Source organism: Hyaena hyaena, unplaced genomic scaffold (assembly GCF_003009895.1).
Source record: "Hyaena hyaena isolate Hyena2069 unplaced genomic scaffold, ASM300989v1 scaffold_875, whole genome shotgun sequence".
In the NCBI taxonomy this organism is placed as follows: domain Eukaryota; kingdom Metazoa; phylum Chordata; class Mammalia; order Carnivora; family Hyaenidae; genus Hyaena; species Hyaena hyaena.
The window spans coordinates 260,426-276,136 of NW_024081507.1; the positions used below are offsets into that span (position 1 = coordinate 260,426).

General features: G+C 37.0%; 1 protein-coding gene across 2 annotated transcripts in view; it reads left to right on the forward strand.

The window, feature by feature from the left end:
* The window catches only part of FAM13C (family with sequence similarity 13 member C), a 155,061-nt gene that overhangs the window by 53,933 nt on the left and 85,417 nt on the right, over positions 1–15,711 (forward strand). For both annotated transcript variants that reach the window (XM_039220231.1, XM_039220230.1), the window contains one exon: positions 5,442–5,560. In XM_039220231.1, the coding sequence (XP_039076162.1) occupies positions 5,442–5,560 (119 nt within the window). The remainder of the gene's footprint in view (positions 1–5,441; positions 5,561–15,711) is intronic.

Consider the following 15,711-nt stretch of genomic DNA (forward strand, 5'->3'; position numbering starts at 1 on the left):
ATAGTCAGACACACATTTTTAAAAGACCTTCTAATCAGCTCTTCCAGAGCCTCCTTTCCCCCAATTATAAAATGAATGTGATAATCCCATAGTTCTTTTAATTAGGGAAAAGGTCTTTAAAACCCTCAAAAGGACTTTAAATAATTTTCAGAGATGTGTGCAGATTTAAGGTAAAAGGAAGTCTGGGGTGACACAGGATAGGGTAGATTAAAAAAGGTGTTCTAAAAGATGAATATATATGTTTTTTTCCAAACTATGGAGACATCAGTTTATTAATCATGTAGTAATTAGAGCTCTTGGGAAGAACATGCCCTCAAAAATGCAAGGCATTTTTATTAGCAATGGAATGATTAGTTATAAATCTATTTAATTTAAAATTTAAGCCAGTAGTTGAAGAAAGTAAATTTTTAATGTTTATTTATTTATTTACTTACAAATAGTTTATTGTCAAATTGGTTTCCATATAACACCCAGTGCTCATCCCCACAAGTGCCTTCCTCCATGCCCACCCACCCTCCTTCCCCCCACATCCATCAGTCCTCAGTTTTTGTCAGCATTCAAGAGTCTCTTATGGTTTGCCTCTCTCCCTTTCCCCCACCATTTCCCCCCTTCTTCTCCCCCATGGTCCGCAATTAAGTTCCTCCTAATCCTCCTATATGTGCAAACATATGATATTTGTCCTTCTCTGACTGACTTACTTCACTCAGCATAACACCCTCAAGGTCCATCCATGTTGCTACACATGGCCAGAAAGTAAATTTTTTAAATCAGTTTTGCAATAGAATGGACACAGTAAAACCTCAGCTGTGTGAAGATGAAAACAGTTAATGTTTTGATTGATCACATCTTGAAAGGAAGATTTAAAGGATGCATATGTCTTTGAGGTCTAAGGACAGTATTCTGATTTGGCAAGCTAGAGTAGATGGGAAAAAACTAGGACTACGATGGAAGAATTTTTTCTTTCTTCTGGGTTTTGGATTTAAACAAATTGGGGGACTTGGAAGGTCCTGAAGTTGTGGCCATGCCATTGGATCAAAACTAGATTCTGTCAAGTTCTGTAAGAGTCAGCTGAATTCACTAAAATCTCAACAAGGACAAAATATTATATTTCACTATTCCTACTTTAAGGGCAGCTAATTTTTCCTTGACTCAGCTGAGGTTCCAAGCCTCTCAATCAATCTAACAGACAGTCTCGCTCTTTTCATTGTGTATATTGTCCTGGCCTCTGCTCATGGGTCAGAAAATGAGTGAAATAATGCTTGTTTGACACTTGCCTTACTCATGAAATATATCAGAGCTAAGTCAATTTGATTGCTCCTGTATATAGCAGAGCACCAACAACTCACTCCACTGAGGCTAGAATTAGGATGTACAGGAGGTGAGGTCAAAAGATAGAAAATGTCTGGGAGCAGAAGATGTAGGATGACTCATTATCCAGATTCTGCCTAGCCAGGTACCAAGGAGACAAGATTGAAGGGGAGGGAATCCCTTTTGAGTAAAAAATATATCTCTTGTTTTAAGATAAATGCTCTGCTTTAGTGTTCTAGAATTTTTGAGGTGGCGGGGGGCAGGGGGGAATGTCCTAGCAGACTCCAAACAAAGATATAATGAAGCTTAAATGAGCAAAGCTAATTAGATGTATTATTATTGCTCAGATATTGTCATTTGTGGGGGTTTGGCAGGGAGAATATGTTCACTCTCAATCATACACAAGTACATTATCTATTCTAAGAACTTTCTTTGGCAGTCCTAGTTAACCTTGTCACTTGTCAGGTGGTGGAGCCCAACTGAATAGGGATGGGAACTCACCAAGGGGGGTGAGTCCTGTTCTCTCATGTGTCTGGCTAAATCTCTGTTATAAAGGCCAATAACTATGACTGGGTATTACTGTTATTGTTATATATTCTTTCCCTTATGTCCTTATAAATAAATGATACCTGGCAGCACAATACTTTTGGAAGCTATTGTTTTGTTAATTTATTTAGAATGATATCTTTTTCCCCTCTGCCTTATCCCTTTAAGGAAAGTCATGAAATTATTTTTAAAACTGGAGCAGGTAAGAATTGGGGTTTACTCCTCTATTTCTTATGAGGTTCTTGAGTAATTTTTAGATTTGACTCTTGAAGTTACTTTTTCTGGTGTGTCCTACTGACAGGACTCCTTTTGTGTCACACATACTACTATGTTCTGTTGGGCGTGATCTGAGTATCCTTGATGCCAAAACACATATTTTTCACACTTTAACTTGCTTATATCTGATTATACTTTAAACTTGGTGGATGCATTTAATGTGTCATTTTTCCCCTAAAATGTTATTTAAGTAAGCTAATGGTGGCTTTTATAATTGGTATGTCTTAGATTAAGAAAGAAAGGTAGTGGTGTTTTAGTTATCTATAGTTGCATAACAGCCCCAACACTTAAAACAAATAATTTTTTTCTTATGTCTTGTGGTTTCTGTGGGTTAGGAATTCATTTAGGGAATAATAGGGAGGTGTTGTTTCACTTCATGATGCTTGGGGCCTGAGCTAGAAGACACATAGCCTACAAGTAAGAATCAGCTGAAGGTTTTCATTCCCATGTAGGGTTGCTGAGGCTATTGGTCCACCTGGGGCCATTCCATTAAGAGATAATAAGGTGGAAGGGACTAAACTGAAAATACTTATTCCTTTTCTAACAAATGAGATTTTTCAAACTCATAGGAACTTTGGAAGGAAGAACCCATTCAGCATTTTCAGAGAGGCTGGAATTGTTTATGGTTTGAGGGGGTTTTAGAGATCAACACTTGGAGAATAACCTAACATTTTGTCACTGGAAAGTACAGCATCCATCATTACAATTATGCTTGTATTTTACAACAGAGTTTGTTCTTTTGGTTGATGTTCAGGATGATTTATACCAAACTCCTTACTTACTCTTTCCAAGTTCTCCATACCATCTTGAAGTTTCCAAACTCTTAGTGGGCAGAAGCAGGGCTGACAATGCCATTTTTTTCTCCTCTTGAATCAGGAACTTGATTGTCAGCTGTCACCAAATACTTTATCCAACTATGCCAGGGAAAAGTGTTGCTCTTGCAATGCTTCTCAAGTGACAGACTCTTATGAGTGAAAGATCTCTTATGGCACTTTCTCCAGAGCCCCATTTATTCATCTTTTAAAAAAGATTTTTAATTTTTTAAGGTAATCTCCACACCCAACATGGGGCTCCAACTCACATGTCTAAAATAATGAGCTGCATGTTCTTCCAACTGAGCCAGTCAGGCACCCCTTCTTATTTATCTTTAAGATAAATCATAAAATCTATGGGAGTCCAGCATGTGTGGCCTATAACCCTTCTCAAATTTTTGTGGCTTCAAAGGATTAGATAAGATATTGTCTTTGAAAAGAAAAAAATTCCTACTTTTTAATAAAAGGAAAAGTTTTAATAATATGGAAATTCATGATTTAAACTTTTTAGAGATTAGAAGAGTCTTTCCTTTAGGCATACAAGTACTGAGGCTTCTAAATATGATGTTTAAATGATATTAATAATATAGAAATATGCAACAAGCATCCTGCCACAAAAATAGGCTTGCTTTTGGTGAACTTATTTGGGTTAAGTCTCTGAGGATTTCCTTAACATTACTTTAAGAATATTGAGCTTAGGATGCCTAGGTGGTTTAGTCGGTTAAGTGTCTGACTTCCACTCAGGTCATGATCTCATGGTTTGTGAGTTTGAGTCTTGTGTTGGGCTCTGTGCTGACAGCTCAGAGCCCGCTTCAGATTCTGTGTCTCCCTCTCCCTCTGACCCTCCTCTGCTCATACTCTGTCTCTCTCTCAAAAATAAATAAACATTAATAATTAAAAAAAGAATATTGAGCTTCAAGGGAATTTTTATAAAAGCAATATTAGCATTCAAAGCTCCCATCTGCTGTGTGCCTCCAGTTGACAGGCACTAAGAGATGTTCTTGTGACATCTTGTTAACAACTTTGTGACCTTGGAGTAATATCCCCATTTTACAAACAAGGAAACTGAGACCTAGATAGTGGTGTAACTTGTCTAAGGTCACATACCTAGCAAGTAGTAAGCAGAGCTATCTCATTTGAAAGCTATTGTTTGGGGAAATTTGCCAGTATTGGGGTAGTTGTAGAATTTTTCATAAGCAATTACTACATCCAAGAGAGTTTTTGGCCTGAAGCTGGAGACAGAAAAATGAAATTTAAAGATTATGGTGGTATAATTAATCCCTTTCCTTATCTGTCCCCACTTTAACCCTTTTATAAAAAAGTGTTCATATAATTTTGTTTTAGAAGCTTGTGATGAATACTTGACAAAAAGCCCCACCTCATTATTCTAATGTTTTAGAAAAGTGACTCTGAGACCTGACATATTGCCACTTGTACTGATTTTAGCCCACACTCAGAATAAGAAATCTTGGTCTCTATCGCCACCACACTATACTGCTCAGTACGACCCAAATGTGTTTCAGCACATGAATTTTTTTCACTGCATGACAGTAGCCATCTGTATTTACTGAATTTCTTACTGATTATAGTTTTAGTATCTTTTTAATCAGGTAAATAGGGGTTATTTTGCTTTAAGTAAAACTTGTTAATTAGACGTTTGGCATACCTCAAAGACTATAGTGGTTTAGCTGTTGAATGTATATAAACCTTTAATTTTTAGTGTATGTGTCTTTATAGTGAATCCAGATTCATTTTATCTTAGATGTGTTTATGATATTCTCTAGAGAGTTTGGCATTCAGGACTTCTAAACTAATGAGTGGACTGCAACATGAGTAGATAACCAATATAGTGGTTTCTTTGGATGCAGTGTAGCTAATGGCAAGTGTGTGTGTGTGTGTTCTGTGTGTGTGCATGCCAGAGAGAGGGAGTGGCAGAAGGAAGATCAAGCATGTTTGGAATTTATAGAAATGGTATGTTCCTTAAATTTTAGACTAACTTAAATTTATTTTTTATTATAGGAATAAAGTGTGTTTATTGTAAAAAATATAGATGTGCCCCCAAAAGAAAAAAAAAGAAATGACATCTCAGAGTTAGTCACTGTCAAGATTTTGGTATCTCAATCTGTGTGTGTATACATTCATACATATGTTTGTTTTTACAAAAATGAGCCAATCCTATAAATATTCCAGAAATTATATTTTCAGATATATCTATTCAATACCCTTTTATAATATTTTTAATGTGAAAATTTTAATGTATGGTTATATTATATCTCTTAAACATTAGATTTTTAATTATTTTTCTCTTTATTCTGTAATCTTGAAGCAACTGACTGATAGAGTTTTCTTGAATTTCAAATTACTTATTAGCTTCCTTCCCCAATTATAGTTGGCAGAGTGCTCCCTGCCCTATGACCCACTCTCAGCTGAAGAGCACTATGGAACACTAGAACTGATAGCTTCTGACAGCTCCTCTGCTTTTGCTGTTTCTTCTTGCAGGAGACAGAGCAAGTGGTACCCAGCCAGCCGGAGTGTCGGGGGAGAATAGGAACACAAGCCCACGAGAGTCCACAAAATCACCCCTTCAGGCACGAAGAAACAGTGCGAGTTCAACAAAGGTGAGTCATTTGCTGTCAGAAGTTGTGCTGTGCCTGGTGTTGCTTTCCCAGAAATGCTGATGCTGGTACTTGTCACCCACACACAAGAGGCAAGGCTTTCTACATCAGCTGGCATTCCTTACAAGTCACAGAAGCTGCTTTAAGGGGCTGTAAGAGAGTATCATTGAGTCTGAATTAAAGGGAAATGTAAATAACCTACTGTCACTGACTTCATTTTGGAGATAATCAGCCTTACAGCTAAGAGAGGACAGGAGATAGTCTTGGAGAAAGAAATGCTGATTTCATTTTGTACTCTTTCATTCCATGCTAGAAATGATTAGCTTTTCCTCCATGATAATGATAATTAGTGATGACAGTGTAGACATCAAGTCAGTTTCTTTTTACATATTATCACATTTAGCCTTCATCACTTCCTCATAAAGTAAGTACTTATAGCCCCATTTTATGGAGGAAGAGCCTGAGGTCGAGACTCATTGAGGCACTGGCCTGATGTTGCCCAAGTGAAAAAGCTCAGCCAGAATTTGAACCCACAAATGTCTGATTACAGTATACCAGGTGAGCTTATGTGCTTATCCAAGTAGTATCTTTGGGGCAGCTGAAGCAGACCAGGGGCTGGCCTCTCTGGTCTGCTAGACCTGCTGGAGACAGCGCTGGGTCCAGGGCAAGGATGTGGGTATAAAGCTGTCTACAGCAAGTTGGCATGGCATCCTGATAGGAGCCTGGCATTGCAGCTGTCTGTGTTGAAAATCTCTTCTTGAAATAAACAGAAGAAAGAATTCAGCTGCTGGTTATGTCAGCTGTCTTTGTAGGATCTTGTGTACAGTGTAATCATAGCCCTCACTCAGTGGGAAGAGAGTGCTATGCTTCTGAGCATGACCTTTAGATATTTTTTTATGGAAGCACAGCCTAAATGAATCAACAACTACAGAGAAGTTGGCTGTGCTATATAATTTTGCTTTAAAAGATTCAAATACTAAATTTAGAATCATAAAACCTTAAAAGATTGAAGCAACCCCAAAAGCAAGATGACTCGCTTTTCAACTGTATTCATAGGTGTCTTGTATTACCGTTCTCACAAATTGCCCTCTTTTCTGTTTATTCTTACGTGACCTCAGGTGAGGTAAGACTCAACCTTGTCATTTCTCTGCTGATTGGGGCATTTCCCTTCTTATGTGAAACTTTATTATAAATTAAGCTGTTTTAGACTTACTAGAACCAAATTTGTGTAGTGACCCTGTCTCCCCTCTACCACACTGGTAACCACCTTCCTCAGCAAGAATATCGCCAACTATATACCCATACATATTTCAAAATAATAAAACAAACAAAAAACCCTAAATTGCTTTTTGTGTGTATGGAATGTATGGTGGCTCTTTGGGGAGGCTATTCCACAAAGAATGTTAGGGGAAAATGATATTAGCAGTTAACTTTCTCAAGGATACTTGGTGTTTGGTAATTTTAAACCATTTAATCTCTCATTTACCATGGGAAAAGTAAGTGGTAATATTCCTGTTATCAGAGGGCAAGTCAGAAATTTAATAGGGTTCTGTGTTGGGAATCATTTACATATGATTAGTAAAAGCAAAGAGAATGGAATTAGAATAGTCTTGAGGAAATGTACCAGGCAGTAATTCTTACATTTAAGGATGGGTGGGTAGTTACAGCTGAATTTGGATTTTCAGATCTATGACACCTTTTCTCAGAAAAGCAGAGATGCACATATACACAAGTTTGTAACATCTTAGGAGGTTCTTAGACCTCCTCTTCATGTCAGCAAAAGGAAAGGAATACAGTCAGGGTCACTGGTCAGCCTTCATTAAGTCAGCCTTTTCTCTCCCCAACACATTGGCCACTTCTACATCTTAACAAACCTTCATAGGACCCCAAATACCCTGTTTTCCTTTTCTTCTCTTCCTTTCTAGCCTCCAGGTTCCACTTTGATACGATCTAGCTTTCTGAACTAGCACCATTCCATAATATTCTGCACCCCAGTTTTAGGAACCACATGATCTGGTGTTAAGTCTCAGATCAGAACACCATGTTAGACCACTTATATCTGGTACTGTTAAGTTTAGTATTTAGGTTGGGTTGGTAACTTTTAAACTACAGAGTTATTTGTCACAACCCTGGTGGCATCACCTAGGGACATTGTAATGAAACCTAAAAAAAAATCAAAATATTACAGGGATTCTGAAATTTGATGAACTGGTGAAATGAGATCTGAGGCTAAAAACGACTTTGAGTCAGGTAGCTCACATTCCTGATAACATTCCTTTTATGTCAGCATATGGCCAGGTTCAGGCATATGGTGCCCAGTGAGATCTTGATAGAGACATGATTCTGTAACAGGACACTCCAGACCTAGGTCTGACTCGAAGTGAGGGAAGGAGCCAACCTAAATCTCAACAGGTGTAAAATGCCACCTTCTTGGGGCTGAGGGTGGGGGGAGGGGTATTTTATTTGCATAATGAACACTTTGAAAAAGGGAAGAAAGATCTTTCTGCTTTCAAGGGGTCACATGTCACTTCAGCAAGACTCAAAGGAGTGGTTAGTCTTCAGAGAATTCATCCATCCTTGTAGAAGTTTTGGAGCTAATTGTGTTATGAGATGGTATCTGATCTTTGCATTCATACCTATGAGGAAAAGTTTCATACCTTTAGTTCTTAGAGTATTGTATCATAAACTCTTTCTCACAGAGGGAGTTTATATCTATGTTTATGGATGAGCTTCAGAGAGGATTTTGAATGTTTTTGTCTAAAGCTTGAGTATGTATATATCATATTGGTTTTCTGTTGCTACTGTAACAAGTGACCACAAATTTGTAGCTTAAAACAAGACACATTTATAAAATCTTACAGTTCATGTCCAACATGAATATCCTCGGGCTAAAATAAAGATGTCAGTAGGCCTGCCTAGAGTCTACAGGGGGGAATCCATCTATTTCCTTGCCTTTTCCAATTTCCAGAGGATGCCTACATTACTTGACTTGTGTGCCTTCTTCCCCTGAAAAGTAAGCAACATTGCATCTCTGAGCATTCTTCCATACGTGTCTCTCTGGCCATGCCAAGCAAAGATTTTCTGATTTAAAGGATTCATGGGATTAGATTGTACTGACTCAGATAACCCACATTAATCTCCCCATCTCAAGGTCCTTAACTTAATCATATCTACTGAATCCCTTTTGTCATGTAATGACATGTGGAGTGGGACAAAAAATAAGGACATGGGTAACGGTGTACGTGTGTTTGTGTTTTGTGCCATTATTCTGCTTACTACATAAAAAATGTTTTCCAGGGAAGATCTTTAAAGCATTTATCAGAATCTTGGAGGATACTCATGACCAAAAGGTTTAGAAACATTATTCTACCTACTTCCAACCTCCCAGTTTGCATGTTCTTCCAGAAAGCCAACCACAGATACTGATTTTGCCCCCTCCATCTTCTTTTATTGCATCGATCCTCCTCTTTGCCATGCCCTTGTTATCTTCCTTGTACAGTGCCCCAGAGCAGAGATCTAAATTTGGTATCCTGTGGTTTATCTAGTGTGGGGATACATTTGACTTACAAAATGTTTTAAAATATTTTGATTCAATATTTAAAAATTAGGAGGTTTTGGGGTGCCTCAGTGGGTTAAATGTCTGATTCTTGATTTCAGCTCAAGTTATGATCTCATGGTCCATGAGATCGAGCCCTGCATGAAGCATGAGCCTGCTTGGGATTCTCTCTCATTCTCTCTCTGCCCCTCTCCCACTCTCTCTCTCTCTCTCAAAATAAATAAACTTAAAATCAGAATGTTTTCTAGATTTTGGAGATTCTTTTTGAAAATCTGAAGCTGGGATAACACAGGGCCCTACAAGCCCCAGTTAACAGGAGCTGAGGAACAGCCATCAATTTTTCCACAACTCCTACCCGGCTCTGCCCACTTATTTATGCTCTTTGCCTGACTCAGATAGGCACTTGATTTATAAGGCCTGCTTCAGTCTTTTTCTTCTCAGTAACTACTCATCCTGGGTACTCCAGCTGCTCAGAGCTAAGCCCTAATAAGGTGATGTCTGATAATGACCTTTGCCTCCTTTCCAAGATGATGTCTTTATATTTTAACTTGGATTTCATTGCATATGAGTGGAGGGGCTACATATTACCCTACTCTGACATACTCTTCAGTACCTGGAGCTTTTCAAGACATATAAAATTATAGAACTGCCTTTGGTTAGAGCAAGAATGAAGCCTTAATAATCATTTAATACAATCTTCTGATTTTCTTTGGTGACACCCAGTGAGGCTGTGATATGCTTAAGCCCTTGTTCCCCTTATAACAGAATGAAGACAAATGCCATCACTCTGTTCAGAGCAGTCACTTTATGAATATACATCAGTTTGATTGATTTTTTATATAGCTACAGCCAGTGCCAATCCTGTGAACCCTTGGATATGACAAAGGAGGATTTATTAATGTAACAGAATACTAATGAAGCTGGGGATTTCTTACCCAGTTAAGTAAATTTACTTTTGAGAGTGATTAACTCACTTGTGTTTAAAATATTATATTAAAATTTATGACAGCATTAAACTTTTAATGTTGTTAAAGATCTTGTCTGTATAAACAGGAGCTATTCTATGGCATTGTGTTACTACTAATTAAGTTGGTGGTTACATTTGCGAATTGGAGGCTGTGTGTATAAACACTCTTGGAAAATACCATTATAAGTTAAGTACCTACTAAAATTAATTTTAAAATGATTTTGCTTTGCAGAATTCTAGTACTCTAGCCCTTTGTATTTCTTCTAACATATTACTGTCTTGTAGACTTTACACCAATCATTTGATTTCTTTTGTGTGTGTGGGGTTTTTTATTTTTTTTACATATAGTTTATTGTCAAGTTGGTTTCCATATAACACCCAGTGCTCATCNTTTTTATTTTTTTTACATATAGTTTATTGTCAAGTTGGTTTCCATATAACACCCAGTGCTCATCCCCACAAGTGCCCTTTTCCCTGCCCATCTCCCCCCTCCCCCCCACCCATCAGTCCTCAGTTTGTTCTCAGCGAGAGTAGCTAATTGTTTCTTATTTAAGTGTTTTACATAGAAGTCTTAATGAGCTCTGCTAAAAAGAGAAAGAATGAGTAAGAGAATGAGCACCCAGAGATTTTTAATAACATGGTAGACAAGAACTGCCTTCTTGGACACTACCAGAGTCCAAGGAACTCTACAGAGTCCATGCAGGAACTCTGCATGTTGCCAGCATGTTCTTATTAGTGTGTTGTTGGGATTTCTTCTCTCTCTCTCTCTCTTTCTCTTTCTTTCTTTCTTAATAGGGTAGGGGCAGAACAAAAAAAAATTTAATAGGGAGGTATAGAACAAAAACTTAGTTGGTTTTCACAATGTTTTGAGACTACTTGCTATATGGTTGGGTGACAAGTGGGTTCTGGAATAGTTTATTTTGCCTATATTGCATAGGAAGGGAGCTATATAGTAAGGGCTTTTCTTCATCCCCCGATCCTGCCTCCATCCTGATGGGCTCAGAAACAATCTGGTAGAATGGAAAGAACATTCAAATTAAGAAATGCAGAGTACTATCTTATGTCTCTCGGGTGACCTTGGTCACTTCATGCAAATCCCTCAGTCCCCTTTTCTAACGATGATTTTGTAGTCCCCTTCTGGCTCTAACACTAAAAATGCTCAACATTCTAGATGTTTAAAGGATTAGAGTGGAAAGATTGTAGCTTAATAAAACAAGCTCTTGCAGTCACAGATAAAAATAATTCCTCCTCCCTACTGTAGAGCACAAAAATTATCCTACACCAAATCACCAAATCCTTGAACTGATTGACAACATAGAGCCCACACTTGATTATTCTGAGAATGAAACACTCCTTTTTAAAAATTATTCTTTTTTTGAGACTGCCCTTGGTTACTTTATAAATTATTAGCACTTCACTGGACAATGATTAGGCATAAAGATAAAAGGGAAACTCAGAGACATTCTCTCATTAAAAATAATAATAAATGAAATATGGTTATATTGGAAAATATAAAATATTCCAAAGAAATAAAAATCTCTTGTAATCTTACCACTCCTTTATAAACATGGTTACCAGTGTGGTATATGTTTTTATATTGTTGCTAATTTTTTTCTTAGTTTTCATTTTAATTCCAATTAGTAAACATACAGTGTTCTATTAGTGTCAGGTGTACAATATAATAATTCAATACTTCCGTACATTACCCTGTGCTCATCACAAGTGTACTCCTTGTATTGTTGCTATTGTTTTAATATGGTATAAAAAATTGTGTATGAAAGGGACTTTCTGATACATTCGAATTGAATTCATTTTAAACAGGCTCCAGAGTATAAAGCTTGACCAGAACGCATTCTCAATATAATCTTAAAGATTATAAATATAAAGAGATATATATAGTTATATAAATATAAATATAAGATTATAAATATAAAGTGGAGTAAATATAAATATCACCAAGCTCAGCTTCATTATGGCTAAGGTGATCAAATCTGATTTTTATCAAAATACTCTAATACAATTTTCTTTAAGAAATTTTGTTTACAAACTTTGGTATCATTATTTTTATAAACTTTGGTATCATTATAGCTTTGTGTTAGAAATAACATTTCTAGGAGATGGAACAAAAATTTGTCCTTAATATCTCAACATCTTGTAAAACATCTTGGCCTAACTTGGACTAGGCTTAGGAGACAAATTTCAATAGTGATTATAAAAGATAGAGTGTGAATATAAATTTAAATTGAATTTAAAACTGACCAGCTTTTTAGGCATTCCGTGTCCCTGAGGCCATGGGAATGAGGCTATTCTTTTTTTTTTTTTTAATTCAAGTTACTTAACATTAAGTGTAGTCTTGGCTTCAGAAGTAGAAGCCAGTGATTCATCTCTTACATATAACACCCAGTGCTTATCCCAACAAATACTCTCCATAATAGAATCACCCATTTAACCCATTCCCCCATCAACCTCCCCTCCAGCCACCTCAGTTTGTTCACTGTATTTAAGACTCTCTTATGGTTTGAGGAATGAGGCCATTCTTTAACTTACTCTTTATCTTCCCAATGAGGCAATGGTTACTCTGGTGCTTCAGGGTTATTCTTTTTCAAGACTAATGTTCAATGCTACACACAAACATACCACATCCACTCACATCATATATAGTGACATATACAGCTTCCACCCAGCCTTTCTATTTTTCTTTTATTCTTAACCAAGTTATTTAATTTGTATATGTACATTTTTTCATATATATGAAATCTTAGGCATGTCTGTGTAACCCATTTGTCCTACTTATATTGTATTTTCCCGTACAATGTTGGGTGACTATGAAGTATACCATCATTTTTGTAATTTCAAATTGGTATTTATTTTGCTTACTTCTGGAACTCATATTTGTAGATATTGCTGTAGGAAGAATTGTTTAAAAATATTTTTATGTACTTCCATTTTAGTTTCCTTGGTTTGTGCTTAAGGGCAAAGCTGTGCATACATGGGATTTGAAAGGATAAACCCAAAAGAGATGCGCTGTATAAATTTTTCAGGTATCTGATTATGAAAGAAGATAGGAATAAAATGGATAATTGATAGTTTTGAGAGACTTAGAAAGTCATGTGACTGGATTTCTCTATATGGCAACATCTTATGATACTGGGTCTAGGTGAAATGTTTGAGGCAGTTCAGTCCAATCCCCTTCTCCATACTTGTATATTCTAGATATTTCTATTTAGCCCACTAGCCTTTATAGTTTTCTCATTCAGATTGTGCTTAGGGCAAAATGCCTTTGACTCTAACATTCCCAAATCACATTTGGAAGGCATGCCAGGTGTGGAACAATTCTTTGATGTATGGAACTAACCTGCACATCTCAGGGGCTCTGGTGTCTTTGGTTGTTGCCTGCAGAATGTCAGTGGGAACCCCCAGCCTCTGCACCAATCACAAATAACCTCTAAATTTCCTAAATGCTTTTTAGAGTGTATACCATCACCCCCTAGAGAAATGCCAACCTCATGGGTACATATTCATGATGTATTTACACATGGAGAAAGAAGCAACTACATAACAGAATTATAAGTTTATCTTATTTTTGTTTAACATATACTTATATACAGAAATATATACTGGAAAGACATAAATCATTATTTTACTGGTGGTTAAATTTTCAGATGGAATGACTGTGGGTGGTTTTAAAAATATTCTTTTTGCTTTCCAAATGTCCCCCCACTAAGTTCCTCCTAAGTTTATAGTTGGGAAAATTATTTATAAATGAAAAAAAGTGGTATGAACTGTTCAAGATATAGAACCATAAATAAATTTATTATAATTGCTACAATCATCTTAAGTAATTTTATGTTCTGTTTCTTTGAACTGTTGTGTATCATTTTGAAGTAGACAAAAATATTAGGAAAGTATAGCAGAGAATGGATTTTTAAAAATTATTTTTGTTAACTAGAAGAAACCTAAGAGGCATTTTCAGTGGTGCCTGTGGCTTTTACGGTGGAGGTCAGTTGGGATCAGAAAGCACATATTAAAGGTGATTTTTATAGGGTCAGATGACACTTAAAACCAGAATTTTTATCCTAGAAACCTCTTAATTTGAGTGTTTTATTCTGTGGATAAAAGCTGAAGAAAGTCTTTTTTTATACCCTCTAAGCAGTGCAAGCCTTTCAGGGGTCCACTAGCATAGAGTTCTAATCAAGAGAACTCCTATGACTGTAGATGCCAGTGGAGAAGGAAATACCAGGGCCCTTTAAATGGGTATGGGGCCCAAGAGGTGAAACTTGAGAAGATGTAAGCAGGAATAAGGCCGGATTTCTGGAGATTTTTAAACAATGCCTTGAATTTAATACCCATACAATAAAACAACTTTGGCCACGCTAAGCCTATTGAATAAATCTAGACACATAATAGAGGCCTTGGGATTTGCATGTGGAGGGCTAGTTCTCTGGGAAGGTTGTTGTCAGAAGTGGATCTGAGATAAAAAGTGCTGGGAAGATGAAGTTACCACACTGTTGGAATGACCTGGGAGGAGGGGCATGGGAAGAACTTGGAACTGAAGGAAGAAGAAAGTTAAGAACAGGCTTTAAGGTAACTGCCAACAAATTTGATGTGCCTCATCAAACTTCAATGAGAATAAAGCATTCAAGAACTAGGCTCCTCTGACTTTTCTGATCATTAACTCACCCTTGCCCTTCAGACCAGCACTAATCCAAGTTCTGTTCATCTTGTGCCAAGACCACATTGGTAAAGAGAGGTTAGTGTTGCATGTGTATATGGCATTTGTTGTTTGCTTTAAAATGGAATGATGTCGAGAATCCTAACTAGCATGAGTACTCTGGGAATAGCAGGTATACAGATGGTGGCTTATTCAAGACATAGACAAAGGGCCATAAGGCTGGAGAAGTTGCACTGTAGAGAGAATATATCACACGGCATCAGGAATGTTGGCAGTGCTCAGACTGCACAGGACCTTGTAGCCAGGGTATGAATCTCAGATTTTGTTGAAGTACAGAGGGAAGTCATTGGAGATTATAACCAGGAGAATGACATGCTCAGATTTACATCTTTAAAAGACCCCTCTAGGTAGTGTGTGTTGTAGAGAAACAGAGAGACATATTGGAGACAATGCATTATCCACGTGGGAGATGTTGGTGGCAGTAAAGATGGAAGAGGGAAGAGGAGAGGTGAAGATTAGAGACTCATAATTTCTTCTTTTTGGAAGAGAAATAAAACCTTTAATAGGTAACAGTTAGGATTTAGGCTTCTTTAATATTAATGCTTATGTAAGTCTTCTGTGTTGTTTCTTAAGTTCTGTTGTTCCTAGAGCTATATTGATTCATAATTTAAAGAGAGAATGTTGGAAGCTCAAGTACCAGATGTAATATCACAGTGCCCAGGGCAATGAAGATTTTAATATTCATCAAATATTTACCTGTCATTCAAATTAGCTACCCTCCCCCACCATTATTTGGGATCTCCTGTCCCCTTCACTTTATCTGTTCCTGGACTAAATCTTCATTTGGGTGATTTTTTTTTTTTGGTCCCTGACTTAGAAAAACAGGTATTGTGTTTACTTTGTAATGTTGCTCAGTTTCTTATATTAGATTCCTTCAGAAAGCAGAGTCTCATAGGAAG